Source organism: Patagioenas fasciata, chromosome 3 (assembly GCF_037038585.1).
Source record: "Patagioenas fasciata isolate bPatFas1 chromosome 3, bPatFas1.hap1, whole genome shotgun sequence".
Taxonomy (NCBI): domain Eukaryota; kingdom Metazoa; phylum Chordata; class Aves; order Columbiformes; family Columbidae; genus Patagioenas; species Patagioenas fasciata.
In genome coordinates this window covers 31676870-31700341 of record NC_092522.1, presented here as the reverse complement: position 1 = coordinate 31700341, position 23472 = coordinate 31676870, and the positions used below count along the sequence as shown (strand labels likewise).

General features: G+C 41.0%; 1 protein-coding gene, 1 long non-coding RNA gene and 1 other non-coding gene across 4 annotated transcripts in view; 1 reads left to right on the top strand and 2 right to left on the bottom strand.

Moving 5' to 3' along the window:
- Positions 1-842: 842 nt before the first annotated feature.
- LOC139827534 (uncharacterized) lies at positions 843-9437 on the bottom strand. Its single transcript, XR_011738217.1, has 3 exons — positions 8920-9437; positions 8046-8130; positions 843-6141 (listed from the first exon to the last, which is right to left on the bottom strand). It is a non-coding gene; the product is annotated as an uncharacterized lncRNA (long non-coding RNA).
- Positions 9059-9152, bottom strand: TRNAI-UAU (transfer RNA isoleucine (anticodon UAU)). The gene is made up of 2 exons: positions 9115-9152; positions 9059-9094 (listed from the first exon to the last, which is right to left on the bottom strand). It is a non-coding gene; the product is annotated as a tRNA-Ile (tRNA).
- A 5213-nt stretch (positions 9438-14650) lies between the features above and the next one.
- Positions 14651-23472, top strand: part of HAAO (3-hydroxyanthranilate 3,4-dioxygenase) — a 36981-nt gene continuing 28159 nt past the window's right edge. The window contains exons 1-2 of one of the 2 annotated variants that reach the window (XM_071806056.1): positions 14651-14860; positions 18467-18545. In XM_071806056.1, the coding sequence (XP_071662157.1) occupies positions 14781-14860; positions 18467-18545 (159 nt within the window). In that variant the 5' untranslated portion in view covers positions 14651-14780. The remainder of the gene's footprint in view (positions 14861-18466; positions 18546-23472) is intronic. The other variant, XM_065834374.2, reaches the window with a different exon arrangement.

The window sequence follows — 23472 nt, the reverse complement described above, 5'->3', positions numbered from 1 at the left end:
CAAATTCACTGGCATCAGCAAAAATGCACCCATTTGTATTAGGCTTTAATACTACATGTCAAAAACAGGCTTGATTCCTTGACAGTTTGGCTTTTACTTTCAGAGTTATTTAGATGACAGAGGCTACTCCTGCAAGAATACTTCAAATACATTACATCTGCAATTAGAGGCCTGTTTGCTAGATAACCTTTACAACATCCAGCTGCTTAGAAGCAGGTAGACAAACACCAACATCAGGCAGGCATCCCTATACAGCTCTGAAAATTTGTCCAGGTGTTGTAAGAATCTTGTCAAAGGGCTACAGTTATTAGGAACCTGAAGACAACAGGACAAGTACCCTACTTGTCTACTAACAAATTTGCCTTCAAACACAAAGACACATCATAGCACTCCTGGTACCCCCAATGAAACACGTCTCCAACTCCAGAAAAAAAAAGGATTTTCAAAGATACCATACGTTAAGAACTTAAGAAATAATGACATAGCCACACCAAACATTTCCTTTATCATAATAAATAGTGGGGGGTTTTTTGGCTATGTTAGGTTGCAGGCACGGAGTAGCTAAATGAGAACGACAGACGCAATCAGATAGACCCATCAGTCACAGCAGTATTTTAATCAGATGTAGGCTACCATAGGCTTTGCAAACAGTTCAGTACTAGCAGTTAAAATTTCAAAGCTATTAGGGACTTAAATATATATACAAGCACCTATGAATCCCAATAGATCTGAATGTAGACTTTTTTTTAATGGCATTGATTTCATTGGGACACAGCCACTAAGCTTAAGTGACTTTGTAAGTCTCAGGAAGGAACAAGTTAACTCCTGGCCAAAAGCACCCTCAAATCCAGCATCAGTTTCCAAAACTCCCCTAAACCCAAAGTGAGGCGGGCATATTTTCACTTCTAAGACACTTCCAGCCTGCTGCAACAACGCACGAGTTCTCACAAAAGTGACAGAGCCGTTTTCCAGAATTTAGCTCACTGGCGAAGCTACACAAACTTGCATTATTAACAGATTTTTAATATTGAATAGCCTTCATACATGCTGGCACAAGCCTAATGTGACCTTCCTTAAAGACAGATGTATGTCCTTCTTTAAACAGCACATACTGATTAAAATGAAGATATATAGTTAACTAACTCTCATCCCCATTCCAATTAGTGGAATACATGGAAAATAAATGCAAGCAGTGAATTGATTCAGTGACCTTGCAAATAATTTTGGATGTTCATGTTTATGATTAAATTGACAGCCTCTCTTCATAAAACCAGGAAATCATCTGAGTCGCTAAGTTAAATCATCTAGCCACATGATCTGCAGCACATTTGCCTCTTAGGAATTTTATAGACTTTTCAGAAGACAAATGTTTAAAAATTGTTGCTTTATCCTCTCCCCTAATCTTCATATGTATAACTTTACAGTAAAATTTCTTAAGGTACTTCTTAGCACTACCATAAATCTGCTATCCAGTGTATAAAGATTTCTCAACTAAAGCGGGCAGCATGGGCTCAACTACCTCCTTCAAGGGGGCATCCCTCCTCCAAAATTTTATTTAGACTCTGACTAACCCCTTCCATTTTAGCCACTTCCCCAGCTTGTTCTTTTTTCTGGGTCTGGTTTAGTTTGTTTTGCTGTGTTTTGAGATTTTTCCAAGGTTTCAAATATTTAGGCTGCACCAAAACTATTTGAAGAAACCAAGAGTCTTTTTTCCACCTTAAACACAGAGCCTAACACAGCAAACTCAGCATAAGCAAGAAAATTAAATAGGCACAAAATCCAGCCCTGATTGTCCATTTCCTTCCTTTTCCAAACCAGAAAGCTGAGGCCTCCAGCCCTCCCAACACCAGCTTCCATCCCTAGAGAGACCAAGGGGTCTCTTATATTCCCAGACTAAAGCAACCACATAAAACATACTGAGAAGAAAAAACTGCCTCTTGAGATCACTCTTTGCTCAAGCAAAATGCACAGGCCAATTTGCTTTCTACAGCAACTCCATCTTTGCCTGGCTTGACTGACTAACACATTCGTTTTTCACTGTCCTAGGCAGCACATTCATATAGCTATAGCCAGACAATCCTTTTTTCTTTTTTTTTTTTATAAGCTTCCTTATCTATGTTCTTCTGCCTTCTCCCTCCTCCTTTTCTTTTGTCTCCATCCCTTTTTTCTTTTGTTTTTGTTCCCTCCTTGTAACATCCCCTTCCTTGATTTTAGAGGCCAATGCATGAATTCTTTCTCGTCACGAGTTTGCTTTTCTACTGATCTTACATGTTTTTCTCACTTCGTTCTGTCAGCTTGCATCAGCCCAACTATCACCTTCATCTTTCAGCCCCTCACCAAGGAAGCTTCTGAGTTCACTTTTTTTCTTTTTTTTTTTTCCCCCCCTCAACACCCTTAAATTATCTTTCTCCTAACAAAAGTAGCATTTTTCTACTTGGTTTAAGAGAGTCCGTCCCCACCATCTTCAAGCACCTACATTTTCTTCCTCTTCTCCTAGCTGCTGGTTCCAAGACAAATACCTCCAGAGCATGGGCACCTATGGTGGGAAGCAGCTGCCTGGAATTTCGGCAGCACTACACAAAAGCCTCTACCACCAGCTATACTTCAAAAAAATAAGTTCCAGAGGATCTAAGCTGGTCCTGCTATGCTGGCACTTCAACACAGTACACGCAGACTTAAAAACAAAAAGACACCATGATACACCCTAACCACCTCTCTTACTCCAAACACAACTAATCAATAGATTTTAATTTCAGAAAGGTCTTCAGGATATTACATACGAAGGGAGGTGGGGAGAACAAACTCAAAACCCAAACACATCTGTGCCTCCAGTGGACTTTGTTTTCTAAGCAACCCTTGGAATTTTTGCCTATTCTCTGCTTTGTACAAAGGAGCATTTGGCAAGTAATTTCTATTTTTAGGATGTCTGGGAATGCTTTGTATTTTTTCTTTTTCACTTTGTGAGACCACAGTGCCATCTATTGGAAAAGTTACAAAGCACAGACTCTCATTGGCTGTTTATTATCTGTCAAGTTAAGAATAAAAATATTTATTATTTCAATTTCAAAACAACCAGGCGGGCCAAGTCTTTATGGTAGGCTTTTATAGGAACTTTTTAGGATATACAAGCCCCAGTATTATGGAAAGTGGCAGACTGATGCACCCGAAAGAACTTAGTTAAGCAAACACTTAAGAACCACACAAACACCAAGAGTGTACTAACATGCCAGAAACAGAAGTTTCCACTTTTAGAAGTAAAAGTCAGGAAGGGCTATCCTGCATGAGCCTGTCCTTCCTTCTCCTTGATTCTGCATCTCCTGTTCTCATTTGAGCCTGCTGAGGTTTGATTGTGGGGTTAGATGTATTGTTAACCCCCTCTTTCCCCCTTTAGCCCCTGCCTCTCCCTGCTTCTCACTAAGGACAGGCAATTGGGAGGGAAAGAAGGACAGAGAGAAGAGTGTTGGAAAAATTAAAAAATGTTTTACTAATGCTGCTGATAAAATAGAGAAAATAATACAAAATATACAAAACCAATCTTGAAAATCCCGGCAACTGCTCTGGCAGATGTAGGACCAGCACCCGAAGTCCTGGTCTGGACGTTGCAGCCAACTGGAGTTGGATTCAGTCTGTCACTTGGCCTCAGTTTGCAGAGATGACTTGTAAGGTCCTCTCCTAATGTCGGCCATAGGCAAAAGGAACAAGATCCTTGTGATCTCCCATTTTTATATGACGTATCACGTGAATGGGATGGAATACTAAGTTGGTCAGGTTTTTGGTCACCTGTTTCAGTTCCCTGCTCTCAGGGGACATGCATCCATCCTTATCATATGACCTTGCATACCATTGCTATGTCTACCAAAACATGTATCTACCTTTCAGGAAAGCACAGTTAGCAAGAAGACTTTAGCTGACAGAAAAATTCACTAAAAGAGAAACTTGTTTTTAACAAAACCAGGACACTCCACCCCTTATAACATGCCATTCACGGCATACTTAGACCTTATCAATACAATCTAATTAATCATTACTACTGTATATATACATAGGTACATATATACACAGGTGTAATTCATCATTCTCTTAGACCGTGGACCATCCTTTGAAAAGTTAAGTTCATTAATCGTAACAGTCTCCCAGGGCAGGAAAAATGATACAAGTGCATCTCATCACCACTGTTTGTGGGTTAAAAACATCAACTTCAAAGAAGTTGTCAGGCATCACTTGAAGAAGCTAGCTCTGGTTTCATCTTCACTGTCTTGATCTGAAAGACACTTATTAAACACTGTTAGTATGGCAATTCACATCATGCAGTTCAATATTGAATATCTTCACCTAAAATCAAAACCCCTTGAGATACACACTGAACTTCTCCATCCTTAAGCATTAGCCACCAGGTGCTGCCAGGTCCCTAGGCAAAAACAATCCCACGAATGGGCTTGCCTTTGCCTGAGGCAGGAGTAACCCAGACTGCCTTTCCTAATATATTTTTCATATGTACTACAGGGACTTTATCTCCTTCTGCAGTCCATAGAATTTCTGATTGGGCAGGCCCGGCTTGATTGGTTGATCCTCTAGTGTTGACCAGCCAAGTGGCTTTTGCTAAATGTGAATCCCAGTTTTTAAAGGTTCCACCACTCAGTGCCTTTAGTGTAGTTTTTAACAAACCATTGTACCTTTCAGTTTTCCTGGAGGCTGATGCATGATATAGAATATGATATACCCACTCAATACCATGTTCTTTGGCCCAATTGTCTATAAGACTGTTTTTGAAATTCGTACCATTGTCTGACTCAATCCTTTCTGGTGTGCCATGTCGCCAAAGGACTTGCTTTTCCAGGCCCAGGATAGTATTTCTAGCTCTGGCATGAGGTACAGCATATGTTTCCAACCATTCAGTGGTTGCTTCCACCATTGTAAGTACATAGTGCTTACCTTGACAAATTTGTGGAAGTATAATATAATCAATCTGCCGAGCCTCTCCATACTTATCCATACTAACCATCGCCCCCCATACCACACAGGCTTTAACCGTTTAGTTTGTTTGATTTCAGCGCAAGTTTCACATTCATGAATAACCTGTGAAATAGTGTCCATAGTTAAGTCCACCCCTTGAACACAAGCCCATTTATATGTTGCATCTCTGCCTCAATGCCCTGAAGCATCATGGGCCCACTGAGCTAGGAAAAGTTCACCTTAATGTTGCCAGTCCAAGTCCACCTCAGCTACTTTGATCTTAGCAGCTTGATCTGCTTGCTGGCTGTTTTGATGTTCCTCGGTGGCTCGACTTTTAGGCACATGAGCATCTACATGACGAACTTTTACAGACAGGCTCTCTAGCCGAGCAGTAATGTCCTGCCATAGTGTGGCAGCCCAAATGGGTTTACCTCTGTATTGCCAGTTGCTTTTCTTCCATTGCTGTAACCACCCCCACAAGGCATTTGCCACCATCCATAAGTCAGTGTAGAGATAAAGTACTGGCCACTTTTCTCGTTCAGCAATGTCCAAAGCCAGCTGGATGGCTTTCACTTCTGCAAATTGTCTTGATTCACCCTGTCCTTCAGTGGCTTCTGTAACTAGTCATGTGGGACTCCACACAGCAGCTTTCCACCTTTGATGTTTTCCTAGAAGACAGCAGGATCCACCTGTGAACAGTGCATACTGCTTATCAGTCTCTGAAAGTGTATTATATGGTGGTGCCTCTCCAGCACATGTTACTTCCTCCTCATCTGGAGACATCCCAAAGTCTTTACTTTCTGGCCAGTCTGTAATCACTTCTAAGATCCGTGGGCGATTGGGACTTCCAATTCAAACTCATGTGATTAATGCAATCCATTTACTCCAGGTAGCATCAGTTGCATGATGCGCAGAGGGAACCTTCCCTTTGAACATCCATCTCAGCACCAGCAGTCAAGGTTCCAGGAGAAGCTGTGCTTCAGTACCAATCACTTCTGAAGCAGCTCAAACTCCTTCATATGCTGCTAACATCTCCTTTTCAGTTGGAGTATAGTTGGCCTCAGATCCTTTGTATCCTCAACTCCAAAAACCTAAGGGTCGACCTCGAATTTCTCCTGATGCTTTCTGCCAGAGGCTCCAGGAAGGTCCATTATCTCTGGCTGCGGTGTAGAGCACATTTTAAACATCCTGTAAGGATAAACACAAAGCCTGTTCCCAGACCTGATTACTATTGATTCTCCAAGATCAGGCAATTGTTAGATCTTTCCAAATTCTACTTCCAGTAATAAGCAACATGCACATGAAGTTTCTCTGTATCTATAAGCGAGCCTTCTTTCTTTCTACCGTCAGTAGGAAGTCAGAGCAGCCACAATAAGCCCACAGAGAATGCATAGTCCATACTCAACATTAAATTAAGAGCAACACAAATTTTAAGAAGACAGACTTTTTTAAAATGGATGATGGAAGGATTGTCAGAGGAGTTAAAGGGATGCAGGCCTGCACGTATGCCATCCACACCAGGCAAATTAATAGAGAAATAAAGAACATGGCATAGGTTCAGAGAAAAGAGAACAGGTGCTGGAAGTTGTTTTTTAAAGCAAGTGATAGGATGAGAGGAAATGGCCTCAGTTCGTGCCAGTGGAGATTTAGATTGGATATCAGGAAAAAATTCTTCACAGAAAGGGTTGTGAGGCATTGGAACAGGCTGCCCAGGGAAGTGGTGGAGTCACCATCCCTGGATGTGTTTAAAAGGCATTCAGAGGAGGTTCTTAGGGACATGGTTTAATGCTACAGTTAGGTTATGCTTGGTCTCAATGATCCTGAGGGTCTCTGCCACCTGAAATGATTCTATGATATATATAAACCATTGCCAATTATCATTAAAACATTAACCAACAACACAGGACCAAAAACCCATTAAAAAAAAAAAAAAAAAAAAACACAGAACCAGCTTAGTGTAAACAAAAGCATATACTTTCTTTTCTTATTCCTGTAAGACACCTAATTTTCAGGAAAAAGTTGCAAAAACAAGCAACAGCTCAGGGCACGCCCCACTTCACCATGTCAGAGCTGGCAATGCCATGACAGCGGGGCCATGGCTGCCCCAGTGCAGCACCACACGAAAACTGGCTCCTCACACACCTGGAGAAACTGCACCGAGGCCCAAACCTCATCTCCCTCCCTGGGCACAGCTGCTCCCCTGGGGACACCTGGACTCACCAGCTCCCCAGGGTAGGAAATAAAAGACAGACTCACTAACCTCAGCTCCAATATAGCGCCCGTCTTCCTCAGGCTCTGTGAGGGTTCCCTAGCACCAGCCCCACAGCAGTGACTCGATGCGGCCACCCCACGGCCGAGGCCACCATGAGCTGCCCTGCTCCATGATGGTTTATTCCACCTTATTTCACAGCCCTGACTCAGTCGGGAAGCCCATGTGCTTCAGCAGTGGTTCACTTTGTTTTGTAAACACCCATTAGATAATAACATTCTGTTGCTGTACAGGGATTTCTAGTAAATCTCCATAAATTATCCTGATCTACCATGATTTTCAGTGTGAAATTCCCATCTCAGAGTAAAAGTCAGGGTAGGACCAAGGAGATCTTGTGGAGAAGGCCACAGCACCATGCAGCTCTCACTGGCTGCTCTCTGGCACCTCAGAAGCAAGTTGCAGAAAAGCTGTGAATGCAACAAATATCTGCTTTGTTCACCTCATTATTTGGCAAAAATTGCACAGTCGCCCCCCTCAGCACACCACATCAAGACCCCAAATGCAAACCAGCAGGTCCTCCCTGGCGAGGGAGGGCAGGAGCCATCGCCTATGCCTGCACACACACCGGAGACAGGGAGGACGAAGCAGTGCTGTCCATACTCAGTTTCTGAAAAAAAAGGTGGTTTCTGTCCAGGGCATGGAAACCCTCTCCCTCTGCTAGTTTGTGTTGTTTTATTTTTCCCAGTTACACCAAAGCAGCATTTTCATTCTTTAGTATTTCCAGTACTTCTGCAAAATGTTCATCCATACTGTCTGTGCTCCTCAGCACAGGGACCTGGCATTCCTGCATGAAGGAGAGAACATGAAAATGAATTTTATTTACCTCTTGCTACATTACAGGTCTCTCTTGTTGATTTACACCTCCTTATACTGATATGCCGTACACCTCAGGCATGACTGCACTGTCACTGAAATCAACAGCAAAGTTAATGCAAAATTCAGAGGGGACAATGGGGTAACTAGAATAGGGAAAAAACGGTAGTTTAAAATCTTGAAGTGGTACTTCAGTGAGTTAACACCTGTAATACAGACATGAAGGGACTGATTTGAGAAACAAAGGTACCTCTGGCTGCATGACCCCAGGGTCTTGCTGAGCTTTCTAGTATAAATTGCACTGTTTCAATGGTAGATTGGATGTTAACACATGTTCACCAGATCTGGGTCTAAATGCTCAGGCAGTGCCCCCAGCTTTCTCTTTCAGGAAGTTGCCCTTTTCCTGTGGCCCTGTGACCTCTCAAATTGTGAAAATAAATCTGCAGTTATTTGAATTATTTTCTTTCCTGCTGTGGCCCACACATTTGTAAAGCATTGCCAAGGCAGTGAGCAGTTACAAGGACTGCTGCTGCCCAACCAGGCAAAGTAAGGGGAAGATTTTGTTACCCTTCAGTTGTAGTGACCACTCCAATTTGTACTTGCGCTCTGTACTAAATAACACAGTATAAAATAACCTTTATTTCCTGCAAGTTCACACAAGCAGCTTTTACTGGGAAAGCATCTGTTGTTCCATACTGAAAAGCTGCTCCGAACACACCAAACGCAGGCTGATACACGAGTCCACGTCTATATAACCATATACAAACAAACTTTAACACAAACAACCAGCCCCGAGTGTTCCAGTTGTGCGCCGCTGTGACCTAAACCCGTGGCTCCCCACGTTCGCGCCCGCCCCACTCGCAGACCCCACGGCCGCAGCTCACCAGCGAGGGTTACACGGCCGCGGGCCACGCCGCTGCCACGGCTCCATAATTTTTCCGTCAGCTTTTTTTTATTTTCCTTCCTCTTGGCGCGTGCAGCCGAGTCCCAAAAAAAGCCCGTTTTCCATCCCAAAAAGCTCTGTGCTCCAGGTGAGGCTCGAACTCACAACCTCGGCATTGCTCGACTTTGTACTGCTGTATAAGTACCGCGCGCTAACCGATTGCGCCACTGGAGCCCTGACACCAAGTCCTCCCGAAAGCTTTATCAAGCGCTCCCCCGGCCCGGCGGGGGAAGGGCGACCTACCGCCTTGGGCGGCTCTAGGTCTCTGCCTGAGCCGCGCTCGGCGTTAATGGCCGCTAAGAGCAGGGCAGAAAGAAATGAATTAGTGGCCGCTGCGCCGCTCGGGGAAGGCGGCGCCCCTGAGCAGGAGAGGAACGAGACCGGCTGCGGCGCCCGGGACGGAGTCCCTACGCCCCCGCCTCCCCGCCCGCAGGGACGACGGGCAGCGACAGCGGGGCAGCCCGGCCCCTGCGCCGCTCGGGCGGGGCCCGCCGCGGGGGGCGGGGCAGGGAGCGAGGCCCGCGGCCGGCCCGGTGCGGAACCACCGCCGCCCAACCTCCGGCCGGGCCGTCCCTGCCCCCGAGGCCATCGCTGCGTGCTGGGGCGGCCCCCGCAGGCCCGTGGTGGTGCTGTGGCAAACCTGCTGACGGCCGCGGGTGGAAGGCATTAGGCTGGGGGTCAGCGAGGATTATCCTCACGCTAATTCACACCGGGGGGGAAATAATGCACTTGTCTGTCGTGCTTGGCTCCAGGCCAGAGAGAAAAACAACTAAGTAGCGCCAATAAATGAATGTCCCTGTCGTATCACTAACTGCATGCCCTTAAGCTTGGCACAGTCCCCTTGCTGCTCCACCACCACCGTGCGCAGCACCAGGGAGGCTGCGGCACTTTCCAAACAAGTAATACGGGTTAAAAGGAATCATTACAAATTGGTTTTGAGTGATGCTTAATAGAAATAACAAAAAATACTGGGATTTATCCTGTGTGGATAATTCACTGAGGAAGCACTTAGTTTATCTATGGACAGACTTCATTTTACTTTACTGTAGTACAAGTACTTTGCTAAATACAGAGCATCCATACAGAGTGTAAACTGCTTGTTTCAATACCTGAAGGTTTTGGCTTGCTATTTCTTAAACTTCGAGGATGAAGGCAGGTGCTCTGGTATGAAAATCCTGAATAGGTCTAACGGACTAACATTACTTATACATGGAAACATTACAGTGTATATGATGTATTAGATGCTTAGAAACAGCTATTAGAAGAAAACACAGCCCTATTCACGTCTGTTGTTAAAGTATACTGCTAACATGGATTTATTCCACAGTCAGACCTGTCTTTAAGTGGCACAAGATGGTAAACATTCCACGACCTTTAAAAATGAACTGTTGGTGGCCCAGCCGCAGGTGACGGGCACTCAGTCGGGCTTTAAGTAAACAGCACTGATCTCCAACTCCTGCTGGCAGATGAAGTGGCAGTTGTGTGTGACTTCATTACTCCTCCCCCCACCACTCATCCATAAATGAGCTGAAACCTTTGGAGACTGTTTGGAATGGAGACGAGGTGCTTCTCACTTGTCAATAAAGTTGTTCCGTTGTTGGTAATATTACTGTGGGCATTACTTAGAATATGTTTTGCTGCTGTACACCAGTGACAGGTGAAGTAACATGCAGTCGCTGTATCTGACCATTGATGAAGGTGACTGGCATGGAGGAAAGGAGCAAACTAACAGTTCATTTCTTGGAGAAATCTTCCATCATCACATAGGTTTAGCTGGCGTACCAGAAAATGGCAGCTACCTTCACTACCCTTAGTAGTGCATCGTTACACTAGAAAATTAAATATTCTATCCCACACAAAGATCGCTGTGAACATAATTTCATCCAAACAAGTACTTTTTTGGCAAATACAAAAATGTCAGGAAGAACCAAAGCTGAAGCTATGAATGTACAGAGAAGCTTTTTGTTGCAGATTTAACCTTAGGCAAGAGGGAAGACTCAGTGACTCTAGTTTTGGTGTTTATATAGATGATCATCACTACTGCTTGTATTTTAATCAGCCTTCCCATGAAAGTAACAGTGATAACGGTGAAGTTTTTTTCGTGGGATCTTTAACTCTTCTGTTGTGCTACATGATTCACTTGCTGCTTATGTTTGTCACCACAGAGACCAAGGTCCTTGATAGTGTGTCTATGAATACAGCAGTGAAATTTGGCCACGTGAACGAGTTTGTGGGAACATAACTCTGCTTGGGTTCAAGTAGTTACTGATTTGAATTTGTTTTCAGCAACTATGTAGGGGTTTTTAATTCTTTTTTTTTTTAAAGTACTTCATTTATATTCTCAAAGAACAAACAGAAAAAGCACAGAATTGACCCAAAATAACAAGTGTATTTAGCTGGGTGAAATTGATTATTTAGTCATATTTATGTCCTCCTTTTTCCATATCTTCACACTTTAAAAAAAAAAAAGGATAAAAAGCGGAAGTTAAAGCTGTCCCAATGCCACAGGAAGTTACTTGCTTCCTGGTGTTTGCAGCCTCTCCAGATTATCACTTCAGTGTGGGTCCATTATTTTAACACCAATGTAGATAAATCAGTCTCTGTATTGCACAGAGACAGAAAGAAAAAGTTGAAACAATATTAAGAGGATTTTGTTGTCAGATTGTTGGTGAATGCAAACCTCTCCTGGTGAAGATTATTCAGAATACTTCTTAGCACTAGGTATGAAAAAATCAAGGCTTAAGAGGCGATTTTCACAATGCTGTCTGCTTTGAAGAGTAGAATGGACAGAGCGAAGATGGCAGCATCCATACTTGCTGGTCTGTTTCCCTCTCCCCTTCCCAGCAGCTCTAAACCATGCTAGGCCTTTATGGAAAAAAAAAAAAAAACCAAACAACAAACACATATATACTGGGAATAACAGGAAAATGACCGAAACAATGACTTTAATACAGATTAAAATTCTGGCTAACAAACCTGAATACTCTTAACTAGAAACACAGTATTTAGCTCATGTACTTTTTTTTAACATATGCTGCTTGCTGGACACCAGCTAATAGATATGTCTTTAATAGGTCTGGTGATTGAGGAAATTAAAAAAATAGAGTAGGTGCTGTCCTAAACTCAGTAATTTAGTTTTTCCCACTACCACTTTTTTTGCCTACACCCTCAATGCAGAAGATAGATTATTTTTGTGTAGCACTTTTGTGCCTCAGTAGTCTTGTGCTTCTCTGGCAGCAAAAACTGGCAAATTGAGTCCTTACCTTTACAGAAAGGGAAGGATCTGAGCCAAAAGTGAGAGCAGAAACCCAGCTGCTGGATGCTTTGATGGATGAGAAGAGTCATTGTGAAGCAGACTGGCAAGAAAAATCCAGGCCCCAGTCTGGTCACGAGATGTGCGTATTTGAGTCTCACAGAGGCTGCAGCGCTGGCTCTTTTCTTTGCTTCTCCAATACCCAGAAATAGGGCTTCATGGCCCAGTACTTCCAGGCTATATAGACCATTTCTTAGCCCTCTTAAAAAAAAAAACAAAACAAAACAAAAACAAACAAACAATGTTTCCTTATACCTGTCAGATGCATGAAGAGGCCATTAACTGTGTTTTTCAAAACGTGTTTATTTCAGAAAGTCACAGAAAATGCTACCCTGTGATAATAACCTCAGCTTCATACTGATGGTGAATTTTATAAAAGAATGTCATTTGTTTCCTCCCTGAGTAGGTCTAGCTATCAGGTTTTTATACCTCACTTGAGTCACCAAATGGATTTATCAGGCTGCATCTGAGATTATTTTCTCTGCAGGTAAAACTACCTTTTATTCTACTTACTGGAAAAAAAGTGGAGACTAGGGATTAGAGTAGGGATGACAGACAACAGCCCTGTGGTTAAAACCGGCACGTTAATGGTGTGCTGAACAAGGCCTGGCCATGTCAGTTCCAGGATCTGTGTCTTTTTCCTGCTGTGGCTTTGTACAATCTCTTGGTTTTCATGCCCAACAAACTGAGTCCTGCTCTACAACACATGTTGCTAATGATGAGGCAGAGCTTTACAAAGCCGTGGTCATTAAAATAAGAGTGTCTTCAGTTCTCTTGATCTCACCAGGCTGGGTCACAATCCCCTAAGTGCATTTTAAACAGAAGATCTTTCTTTGCAGCTAAATAGTGTGCCCGGAGCCTACAGTACAAAAAGCACTGAAATGGTCCTGTCAGTCCAAAACCAGGCCTAATAACTGCTGTGTATGGGTGTTTCACCACAGCCATTCTGATGGTAGAAATTTTGTGTGCTAAATAAATCATGTGGGGTTATTTTTATAATTGAGTTAAATAATAATTACTTTAGGCTTATTACCGAGGAAATTATTGCCAGTCCTATTGTGATTGTATTAATGTGGTAGAACTGTAATTCACATGTGGAACTTTTGATCCCAAAATAAATGGATTTTGCTCTTATCAAGTATGTGGTTAGTTTAAACTAAACTGTCAGGAAGTGATAGCAATGAAGGTAAAACAGAGTCACCCTAACACATACTGGAATAAGAGCATGGTATGAGTTCAAAGTCACAATCCATTGTTTTTTTGCATTGGAATATTATAATGGCCTAAAGTAAAGAACTCCCAAATTCATACTGTTCCAGCATACTGACTCTTCAGTCCAGCAGCTGCACTGCTCTTATGCCATGGAGGATGTACTGCTCAATTTGAACACATCATTATAACCTTATGCACATTCACCCACTAAGCAGAGTGTAGATATAATCAGAAGACCAAGCTGTGTCAAGAGCAACTGAAATGTGATAAAATTCTGTCATGTCTTGAGGTTTTTTGTTTACCACCTATTTCATGTATTTCAGGTCTGAAAATTAATGTTTATACATTTACTTATTAAAGAATGGGGGTGGCAGGGAACAGAGTGAATAATCCTGTAGGAACTACATAGATGTTGAATAGCATCTAGTGAGACAATACAGTCTTCTACAGATCTGGAATGCCTGGGAGTTCTCAGGTTCTTGTTTGCCTGATAATTTGATGACAATATACTCCACTTTCCCAAAGGACATCACAGAACCCCGTTCAGCTCTCCAACATGCCCTGCTACAGCCATGGCCAAGAGTGGATCCAATTAAAAAGGCTATTTATGGACAGTTGCTTTTGGTCTTACGAATGCAAGAGACGTATTTGTTTTGTTATCTGGTAGAAGAAAATCCCAGTATTTTCAAACACATACCCCTAAATATTCGGCCTAACAAAATTGAGGAGAGGAGGGAAAACGAAATGGGGCTCTTATCAAGCCTGGAACACCTACATATAGTTATGCATGCTTAAAAATACTTCTTATGTATATTATACGTAACTAAACTTTGAGCAACTGCTCTCAACTTGCATATAGCTTTGAAACGTGCCTATATTAGACTTGAAGGGTACGCATGCCCCAGTCTTACCTATTTTCCTATCAGTTTGTCTACGTAACAAGGCAACTTTTGTAGAGAGGTAACATACACACTCCAGTTGATGCAGTAAAGAGAATTAAGAAACCTCCCATGGGCAGAATAAGTCTCTGATTAAAAGATGTATTTTAAAAACACCTGTCAATTATTAGCCAAGCTGCTGAAGCATTAGTACCCTTTACCAAGTAACCTTTGGCTGATGGACCTGTCCTCTCTGACACTCAGTCCTGAAGACACCTCTTCCACCAGCCAATCCCCAAGCTCTGAAGCTCTGGGGATGGAGTCACATGCAGTTTCCTCACAGAAAGAGCCCTCTGCAAACCCTAACATCTGCCTCAAAAGTTTCATAACTGGCATGCCATGGAGCTTCTTATAAATGTGAGAAAATGGATAGAAGAAAACAAAACTGCCTTTTTGCCACCTGTGTGCAATAAGCTTATGTAAGTAAATGAAGATTATTTTTTTAAAAACGCAGTTCTTAGATACCTAAGTAGCTGTAAGAGGAAGGTGCTAAAATGCATATGTGGTAAAGATGAGTAAGGAACTGTAGTTCATCTCAGACTGCAGAATGTGGTTTCAAAGAACAGAAAATGACTGAAATCTGTTTTGCAGTAACTCAGCAGAAGCCGTAAAGATCAGCTTGAATACAAAATATTTGCCTCAACTCAAAGTCTCGTGTAGGCAGTTAGACTGAGTTAAGGGAACTTTTGTCAGACCCCCTGAAAAAATACTCATAGAAATCAGAGGAGATGGCATCACATCCGCAAATATATTTTGTTCAAAGATCTAGATACAAAAGGCTTTCATGTGAAAGGATTCTCTCTAAAGAGTGATATAAACCCAGGTTTTATAAAGAAAATTAAAAGCATTTTTCCTGCTTTTATTTTTTAAAAAGTCTTGCTTTACAATTTTAATAATTAAAAAAGCGTCAAAGAATTTGCCTCTTGCCCTACTCTGAGTTGCTACCACTAATCAAAAGCTGAATGGGCAGTACAGTAGCAATGACATTAATTTCCATTCACAGTTTCAAGGGATACTTTTCAAAACAATAGCTACAAGACAAAGGCTACGACATCCTTCCTGAGGTGTCTGTGTTGAAACTACAGTTGCGTGTCTAACTGGGAAGTTATGAAACTTGGATCACTACAATAATTTCACAGTGGGAGAGAACAAGGAAAGTGTCTTCTCCTTTTGAGTGTTTTCATTTCTTTCATTTCCAGAATGGATTTAGGAAGCGTTTTGTAAAGCTCATCCATTTCTAAAGCATACCAATGATAGTGGTAAAATTTTAGTATTTTACATATACAGAATATTCATGCTTTTCTTTCGTCATTAGCAAGATCAACCTTTTTGTTATTACTGCACTGTTCTGTACCACCTACCAGTAATTCTGTGTAATCCTGAAGTAACTCTGGAACATGACATCTATCAGAGCTCTTCCCCATAAACATTGCAAGAAACCACAGTGAAACAAGTAACATTTTTTATGATGAAAATTGCATAGATTAAAAAAAAAAAAAGTCATTTTTTCCAATGTAGCTTCAGCCTATGGAGGAGAGGAAAACCATCTACTAGGTGGATTTTGAGTCCCTCACCACCTGTTCCTTGTGCTACCTAAATTTTATCAGGATTTACCAAAAAGGTTTTAGGCAGTTTTCTGAGAACTGAGTAATAGGTTTCCAACATTTTTTCAAAGGCTCGATCCTTTATCTACTAGGTGGAGATAAGGCAATCTGCTCACTGCCTTCTACCTGACTGGAAGGCAACCACCTCAAAATATGTAACTTAGGTTCATATGTTTCAAGACAGAATTAATGGTTAAAATCTAGGTCTTATAGCAAATCAGCAGGATTTCTTGTGTCTAAATTTGTTATGGCTTTCAAGCTTTTATTCAGGTGTGTTCCCTACACTTGAAAGGATCAAAAGTTTTAAGTACCTATTTGGAATTTCAAAACAAAACTTCAGTTCCTGAATCACCTCCTGTTTAGAATTTTACCAGAATCAAGGAAAGGATACAATGCAAGAGCTGCCATTTAATTAGATATATTTTAATGACACTATCTTGCAAGTTTAAATGCTTTTTAACTTCAAGAATGAGCACGTAGTGCAAAATCAGAACCCTTGACATAGCTGATTTTTACAACGTAGGTGTGACATGTATAAAGCATTTTTTTTTAATTCAGACTATGATGCTTACCATAAGGACACCTAACTGTGGTCATGGACTATCTGATTGATGGTCTTGAAACATTTTTAAAAGGTTGCCTGCTGGTACCATTTTCTTGATGCGATTAAGAAGAGAAATATAAGAGTATATAAAACTTAATAGGCCATTGATTAGCACTGCATTCTAAAAATATTGCAATCAAGAAATTTTTCGTACCCCTGAAACCTTTACAATACTTTAACTGCATTTTGCCAGTCTTACCTGAAATTAGTTCATGATTTTTCTCCTTAACGCAACTATATTAACCAGACAACCTTATTTAGCAATATGGACAAACAAACCTATTTGAGTTCCTGCTTCTATTTCATAGCTGGAATTTTTTGCTGGTGTCATTGTATAATTCTTAATGATAGGAATGTTAAACCCGTAGTTGCCTGTTTATTATGTAGAACCCAGCTAAATCCATAGGGTAGCAGAATTAATGGCAGGCTTGCCAAACAAAAAGTTAAGCAACAGTGATTTTTAGGGCAATATTTTTACTTTTAGGTATTGAACTATTAACAAAACTGTATGTGTTTCTATTAAAAATTAACTAATTTTAACAGTAGGCTAGGTTGATTTTCATTTATTTCATGAATTTTTAAGTGTGTTGTTACTGTTTTAGTCTTCTTGCTCTTCTTTAGTAGAAGTGTTCATTAATGCAGAAGTATTACAGTGTGTTCTTGAAAACAAATATTAAATCTGCATGGTACAACCAGTTCTGATTTCAGTTCCTTATTTTAGGATACGGGCATGAAGCCAAGTGCTGTAACATATGCAGCTTCCTATGGTGAAAATAGCCAATTTAAGAATTGTAATCTAATTTCATTCTTTAGACTTTTATTCGACCAACTAATTTGTCACTGTTACTTGTTATTTCTGCTTTACGAGTCCCTGTTGTGTTATTCGTTACCATTTAAATACTCTTCCAAGTAAATATGATAAGGGTAGCAGATCAAATAGATATGTTCAGCCATTCAGAATAGCTTCTTTCAGTCAAGGCTTATGAGGTGCTGGCACAGAGCCACATGATTGCTCAGCTGGTTCTGTGTTACCAGGATCTCCTGTTAGCCCAAGGACTGCCCAGAATCTCCTCCCTGAAGAGCAGAGGTCAACACCCCCCAGTTAACACCTCAGAAAGAGCTTAAGGACAAATTTTGAATCACAGCTAACAGGCCTGATTTATAGGGGTTTTTTAGAAAATGAAAACTTGCTACCTTACCTACTCATTAGTCTAAGTGGACTGGTAGATAATTGGGGTGACATCTGTTCTTTGTGACAGCTGAGAGAAGTGCTCACTGAGGCTCTTGGAAGGGGCAGAGTTAAGATAAGGGACCTGAAGCTCCTTTTCTGAATTAGCCACAACCACAAGAAAACCATTGTATAAATAGGAGATAAATTAGCTGATAATTCCTACCAGTAGTATCTCTGGTAATTCTACCAATGTGGCGACAGGGGGGAAGTATGTTTTTACCTTTATAAATATTTAAAAGTGTTTTACCTTTACAGAATCCTGATCTGATCAGCTCAGGTTGAAAAGACATTTTCCTGTCATTCCCATCTCTCATGTAGTGTTTTTATCTTTGCAGTTCAAAGCTTTCTCCACAGCTGGTAACTGTCATTGTCCCCTTTTCACAGCTGGAGGCCTCAGATCACCCAGAAGGACACTGTCAGAGCAGATGGATACATCCAAGGTCTTTTTAGTTCTTGTTCTGGTTGTTGTTTGTCACTCAGCATTGTTTCATTGACGCACTGTCCTCAAAGAATTAAAAAAATCAACCAACCGAAAAAAGTTACATCATGAGTGGAGGTAGCTTTAAAATGTCACTTTCTTTTCTAGGCATCGCCATCAATTAAATGTGATGTTTGTTGGAGGGCCAAATGAAAGGAAGGATTATCATCTTGAAGAAGGAGAAGAGGTAACCTCTAGGCTGGTTATATCTTGCTGGTTTAATTGATCTATAATTATTAAAGTTTTTGAAGCTACAGATTAGCAATGCCAGGCTCAGTGATGTTGTATTTATTAGATCTATTCAAAGACTTAAACAGAATCATTCACCAGAACCATACACCATCTGTGCATTTCCTTTGAAACAAACATGTGAGATCACATCTATTTTGCTGTAATTCATTTCCAACAGGAAACTAGAGAAAGTGTTCTGACACATCAAAATGTCTCATTTCAACATTTTGTAACAAAACTTTGGAAAGGTAACAATATTTTTGAAGTGCTGTTTTGTCGCAGAAGATGAATCTATAATTCAAAGTATTTTTGAGACTCAAAAATAAAAATTATGTATTTTGATTGGCTTGAAATTATGTTTTTCTGGTCTTTGTGGAAAAATACTAGCATTTTCAGCTTTCATTCAGGTTTGGTTAAAGAATAGAGTCTCTAAATATTGTTCGAATCAGTACCCATCTCTTCACATCTCCTGAATCAAAAGCAAGCCATCCCACCGCTTTGGGTTGTGAGTAGCCATTGTGCCAAATGCAGAACATAGGGAGAAAGAGTAAAAATCTATCAGAATTATAACAATTTATATCTACTTTGTTTATTGCTTTTTTCATGGAATTGTCCTCTCAGCCTGAGGACTCCCCTGCTTGTATGAGGACAGAGGTACCACAAATGGCTCTGAAGGAACCCTAAGGGATTGGGGACAGTAGAGACCTGGCAGTAAGGACTGCAGGATGGGAGACAATTTGCCTTGCTTTTCAGCAGAGTAATGTGATTTCATGTCATTCCAATAAAATTTTGCCACTGGATTTTAAGTACCTTTGGGAAACCCAGGCCTAAGCGTCTCCATAGCCCGTTCCAATGCCTGACAGGAATGAGGCAAGCCAGGTCTCAGGGCAGCGTGTGTGAAGTGATCGTTGCTGAACAGAATTCAGCATCCATCATATATTTACAAGGACATTCCAGAGGTACTTAGTTGAGGAAAACAAAGCGTGGTTTTGTCAACATTGTTACATCCCTGGGAAAGGAGCGATCACATCTGTAGTGTGACTGCCCAGAAAGCCCTAAGGAGGACATCTCATCTAGATACTCCTCTTATGGCATGTTGTTAATGCGTAACATTAACAAAGAGTGAGTGAATTTTGTTATCAAGATCAACAACATTAAGGCTTGGCAAAGCATAAAATGAAGGTGGGTGAAGGTACCTGTGGAAATTAATGATTCCAAAAATCTTTATCTGTAACTTAACCTTTTTGGTTGTATCCAATCAATTTGTTTTCTTGCTCTGAAGAATTTGTTGGAGCTCTAAACTTAGAGTGGAACACACAAAAAACTATCTGTAGTTTAACTGGTACAATAGCCTGTACTACAATACTAAATATATTGGTTTGTTGTTGTCATTCTTGTATTTTTGTTGTTGTTTTTCTCCTTGTTGGTTGGTTGGTTTTCTATATGGTCTTCTCTCTGCCTGCATCTCTGACCCACTGGTCCCTGATCCATCCTGTTCTGTTTAATTTTTGAAATTTATCTCCTCTTCTCTTCCCTTAAAATGAAAGTCAGATGAATATCATTTACTTCCATTTTTTTTTCTCTCCAAGATATGCACGTGTTTGAAAAGACCGTGACCTTCTTTTAATAAGCCTAAACCCATTACATGACTTTCCAACAGTATAAAAAGTTAGCCATATCTATGAAGGCATAATCTATATCAATATGCAATGGTATAGTAAATTACTGATAATTTAACTGGATATAATATTTTTAGGTATCAATACATCCCCATTTACATAGCAAATTTCCCACAATTTCCCAGCAACATAGAAACATAAAATTCCTGTCAGATAGGAAAACTGACAACATGCACATCAGAAGTGCTATCACCTACATATCAGTTTAAAATATGGGCCAATTTTATCCACTTTTAGGGAGGTACAATATAGTCATAAGTTGCATTTTACCATAGCTTTTACCAGACATGATTGCACTTTCCTGTCATCTAATTTAGACCCATGTTTTTCACTACTGAAGAATTGTGAGGCAGAGAGTATCCTAGTAAAAGGGCATATTCCTAAATTAGATTTGGGATTTTAATAATAATAATAATCCCACTGCAAAGCCATGTTCAGCTCATTATTTTGGCAGGCAAAAGGTCATTTATAGTTCTGAGTGATAATTTGGAAGACAAACTATACAGACATACTGTCAAAAGGAGAAATCACAATTGCAAAAACCCAGAAATCATTTACGCAAATTTAGCTGATGATATTCCACTAGTATTATTCTTATACCGAAGACATGCTGGTTTAGAGAAGAAAGTTAAATTTAGGATTGTTTATATCTGTTCACTCATTATTTTATGCCTGTTACCACAGAGCTCAGTGTGCCCTGTGGCACAACTTGCACTTGTCATGCTGCAGTTCCCAGCAGCGAGGGGTTCACATGCGGAGATGAGGGCACAGGAGCATCCTCCTGCTGTTCCCAGCTGGTGAGAACAGCGACTCGTTAATGTGCAGGTGTACCGGGAAGATCAGTTCTGACTGGCTAATTATGAGAAAAAACAGAGGCTTGTTTTGGACTCTCTTCAAAAGCCTTTTAGGATCGTCTCCTAAACAGTCATTTAGGCTAAAACGACAGCTGGTCTAGCACACTTTTTTCCTCCTCTCAACAGGCAGGAGTTTCCTAAATATGTAACTCAACGTTTTCTTCCTTCTTAGATTTCTCTGCACTACTTCCCATCTTTCTTAATTTTCTGTGTGCTATTTATTTGCCATTCTTCTGCATGGAAGTACTGCCTCATGCCTGAGAATTGTTTTCCATTAGACAGGTTTTACAAGGAGACAAATCAAGCTGCACCTTACAAGAGATAAAACATTCACATTCTTTGGCTTGACCTTATCACTACGTCATATTAATTCTTTTTCCTAGGTATAATATTAAGTTCTTCCTTGCTCCCTTCTCCATCAGAACATAAATAGAGTCAAACAAACATCTACTTGAACATTCTCTGCCTCTAAATCAGACTCACTCTAAAAATGAAACTGAATTGCTTTGGGAAATGCATTTTCTGTTGTCAAAAAACCTACTGTGAGAATGCGCTTAATATAGCTATACAGACAAAACTTTCTTAATATGCACTAAAAAGAAAGCGTTTTGTGCTATGTAGCTAGTTTTATGAGGTTTTCATATGACTATTCCAATGTATCTCGTTTGTCTAGAGAACTCTGGATTATGTGGACTAATGTCTACAATTCATGTAGACATACATTCACTTCTAATCTTATCTTGTAGGTTCATCATACAACTTCCAAAGAAATAAGTGTTACCTACTTCAGTCCACCACTTAAACACAATGTATTTCAACTAGCTGACTTTGATTTCTTAACAATTTATATTCTGATGTTCAGTCTACATAAAATTGTGCAGTTCCATGCAGAGAAATTAAAATCAGCCTTTCATCTACCACCTGCAACACATTTGCATTGGCACAATATTCTGGTTGGTTTTAAAAGCCCTGCATCTCATTGTGCTGTGCGTATTTTACCCTGAGTTTCTGCACTCAGCATCTCTGTTGTTTCCTGTGAGTGCAGCCACCTAAGTACTGATGCAGCCCCACAGATCAGAGCCCTTACACTGCAGTCCTAAAGGGGACTCTCAGAACAGGAATTCCCTCTACTTTGATCATCTTGGCCAATCTCTTAGCTTCTTCTAGCATATTTACACCTTCTGACTGAGATACAGTGATGTCTTCCTGTGAGACATAGTACAGGTTTGAGTCCCTCCTGCCACAGCTTATCTGAGTTTTCTAACCCGAGTTTTGATTTATCTTTTCCCCTCCCTGACATCACAAAATCACAGAATGTCAGGGATTGGAAGGGACCTCAAAAGATCATCTAGTCCAATCCCCCCACTGCAGCAGGAACACCCAGATGAGGTTACACAGGAATGTGTCCAGGTGGGGTTTGAATGTCTCCAGAGAAGGAGACTACACAACCACCCTGGGCAGCCTGTTCCAGTGCTCCGTCACCCTCACCATCACAAGACTTGGCTCCAATTTCTGACAAATTACCTGCTTAAATGAAGCCTGACACATTCTTCTAGCATATGCTGCTCTCTAGTCAGCAGCTCTTCCCCAGCAGCTCTGTTCTCCCTCTGCACTGAGTGGGGATACTGGATGCCTAAGGCAGAGGGGGAAGAGGGGCCAGGTAAGCATTCCAGTAGGTGGTATTGCAGTGCTTATCTCCCAAACAAAACTGAGACCATCAGTTGCAGCAAAGCAAGAGGAACATTTTTTCTTATTTACATTAAAAACCCCACACGTTTATCTGATGAAAACTCTTTGAATATTTTAATAAGAAACAAAGCTATTACAAACTAATGAGAGTGGTGATCCTTTTGCATCAGATAGAGATTGTGTCTTCAGACATAAGTTTGTTGCAGATAATTGTTGGGATGGGTCTTGGCTAGTACTTAGGTTTCAGAGATGACATGTAAATAAGCAGAGGGAGGAAAAATCCCACAACATAGTTTTTTTCGTTCTTCCTCATTTATTTGCCTTCTAGACTTCTAATGGCTAAAACTCCTTGTGAGGAGAGAGGGAAAAAGTTGGTCTGTGCTCAAGTAGATCAGTCACCACTGAAGTCTGGAGAAAACCCAGGCTCTACTCCCACATTAAAATTGGATTTGCTTTCCAAATTTAGTACTTAGCCATACAAGCCAGGATATGCCACATCAGAGCCCAATCCCAGAAGTGGCTGAGCAATCCCAGTTTCCACTTTCAGAAGCAGGCAGTAGTCAAAGTACACTGCAAATTGCAGGTCTCTTTAGAGGTCTGTGAATAAGTTCTCAGCCACAAAAGCCATCACAGATTTCTGGGCTCCTACATCTAGGCAGAA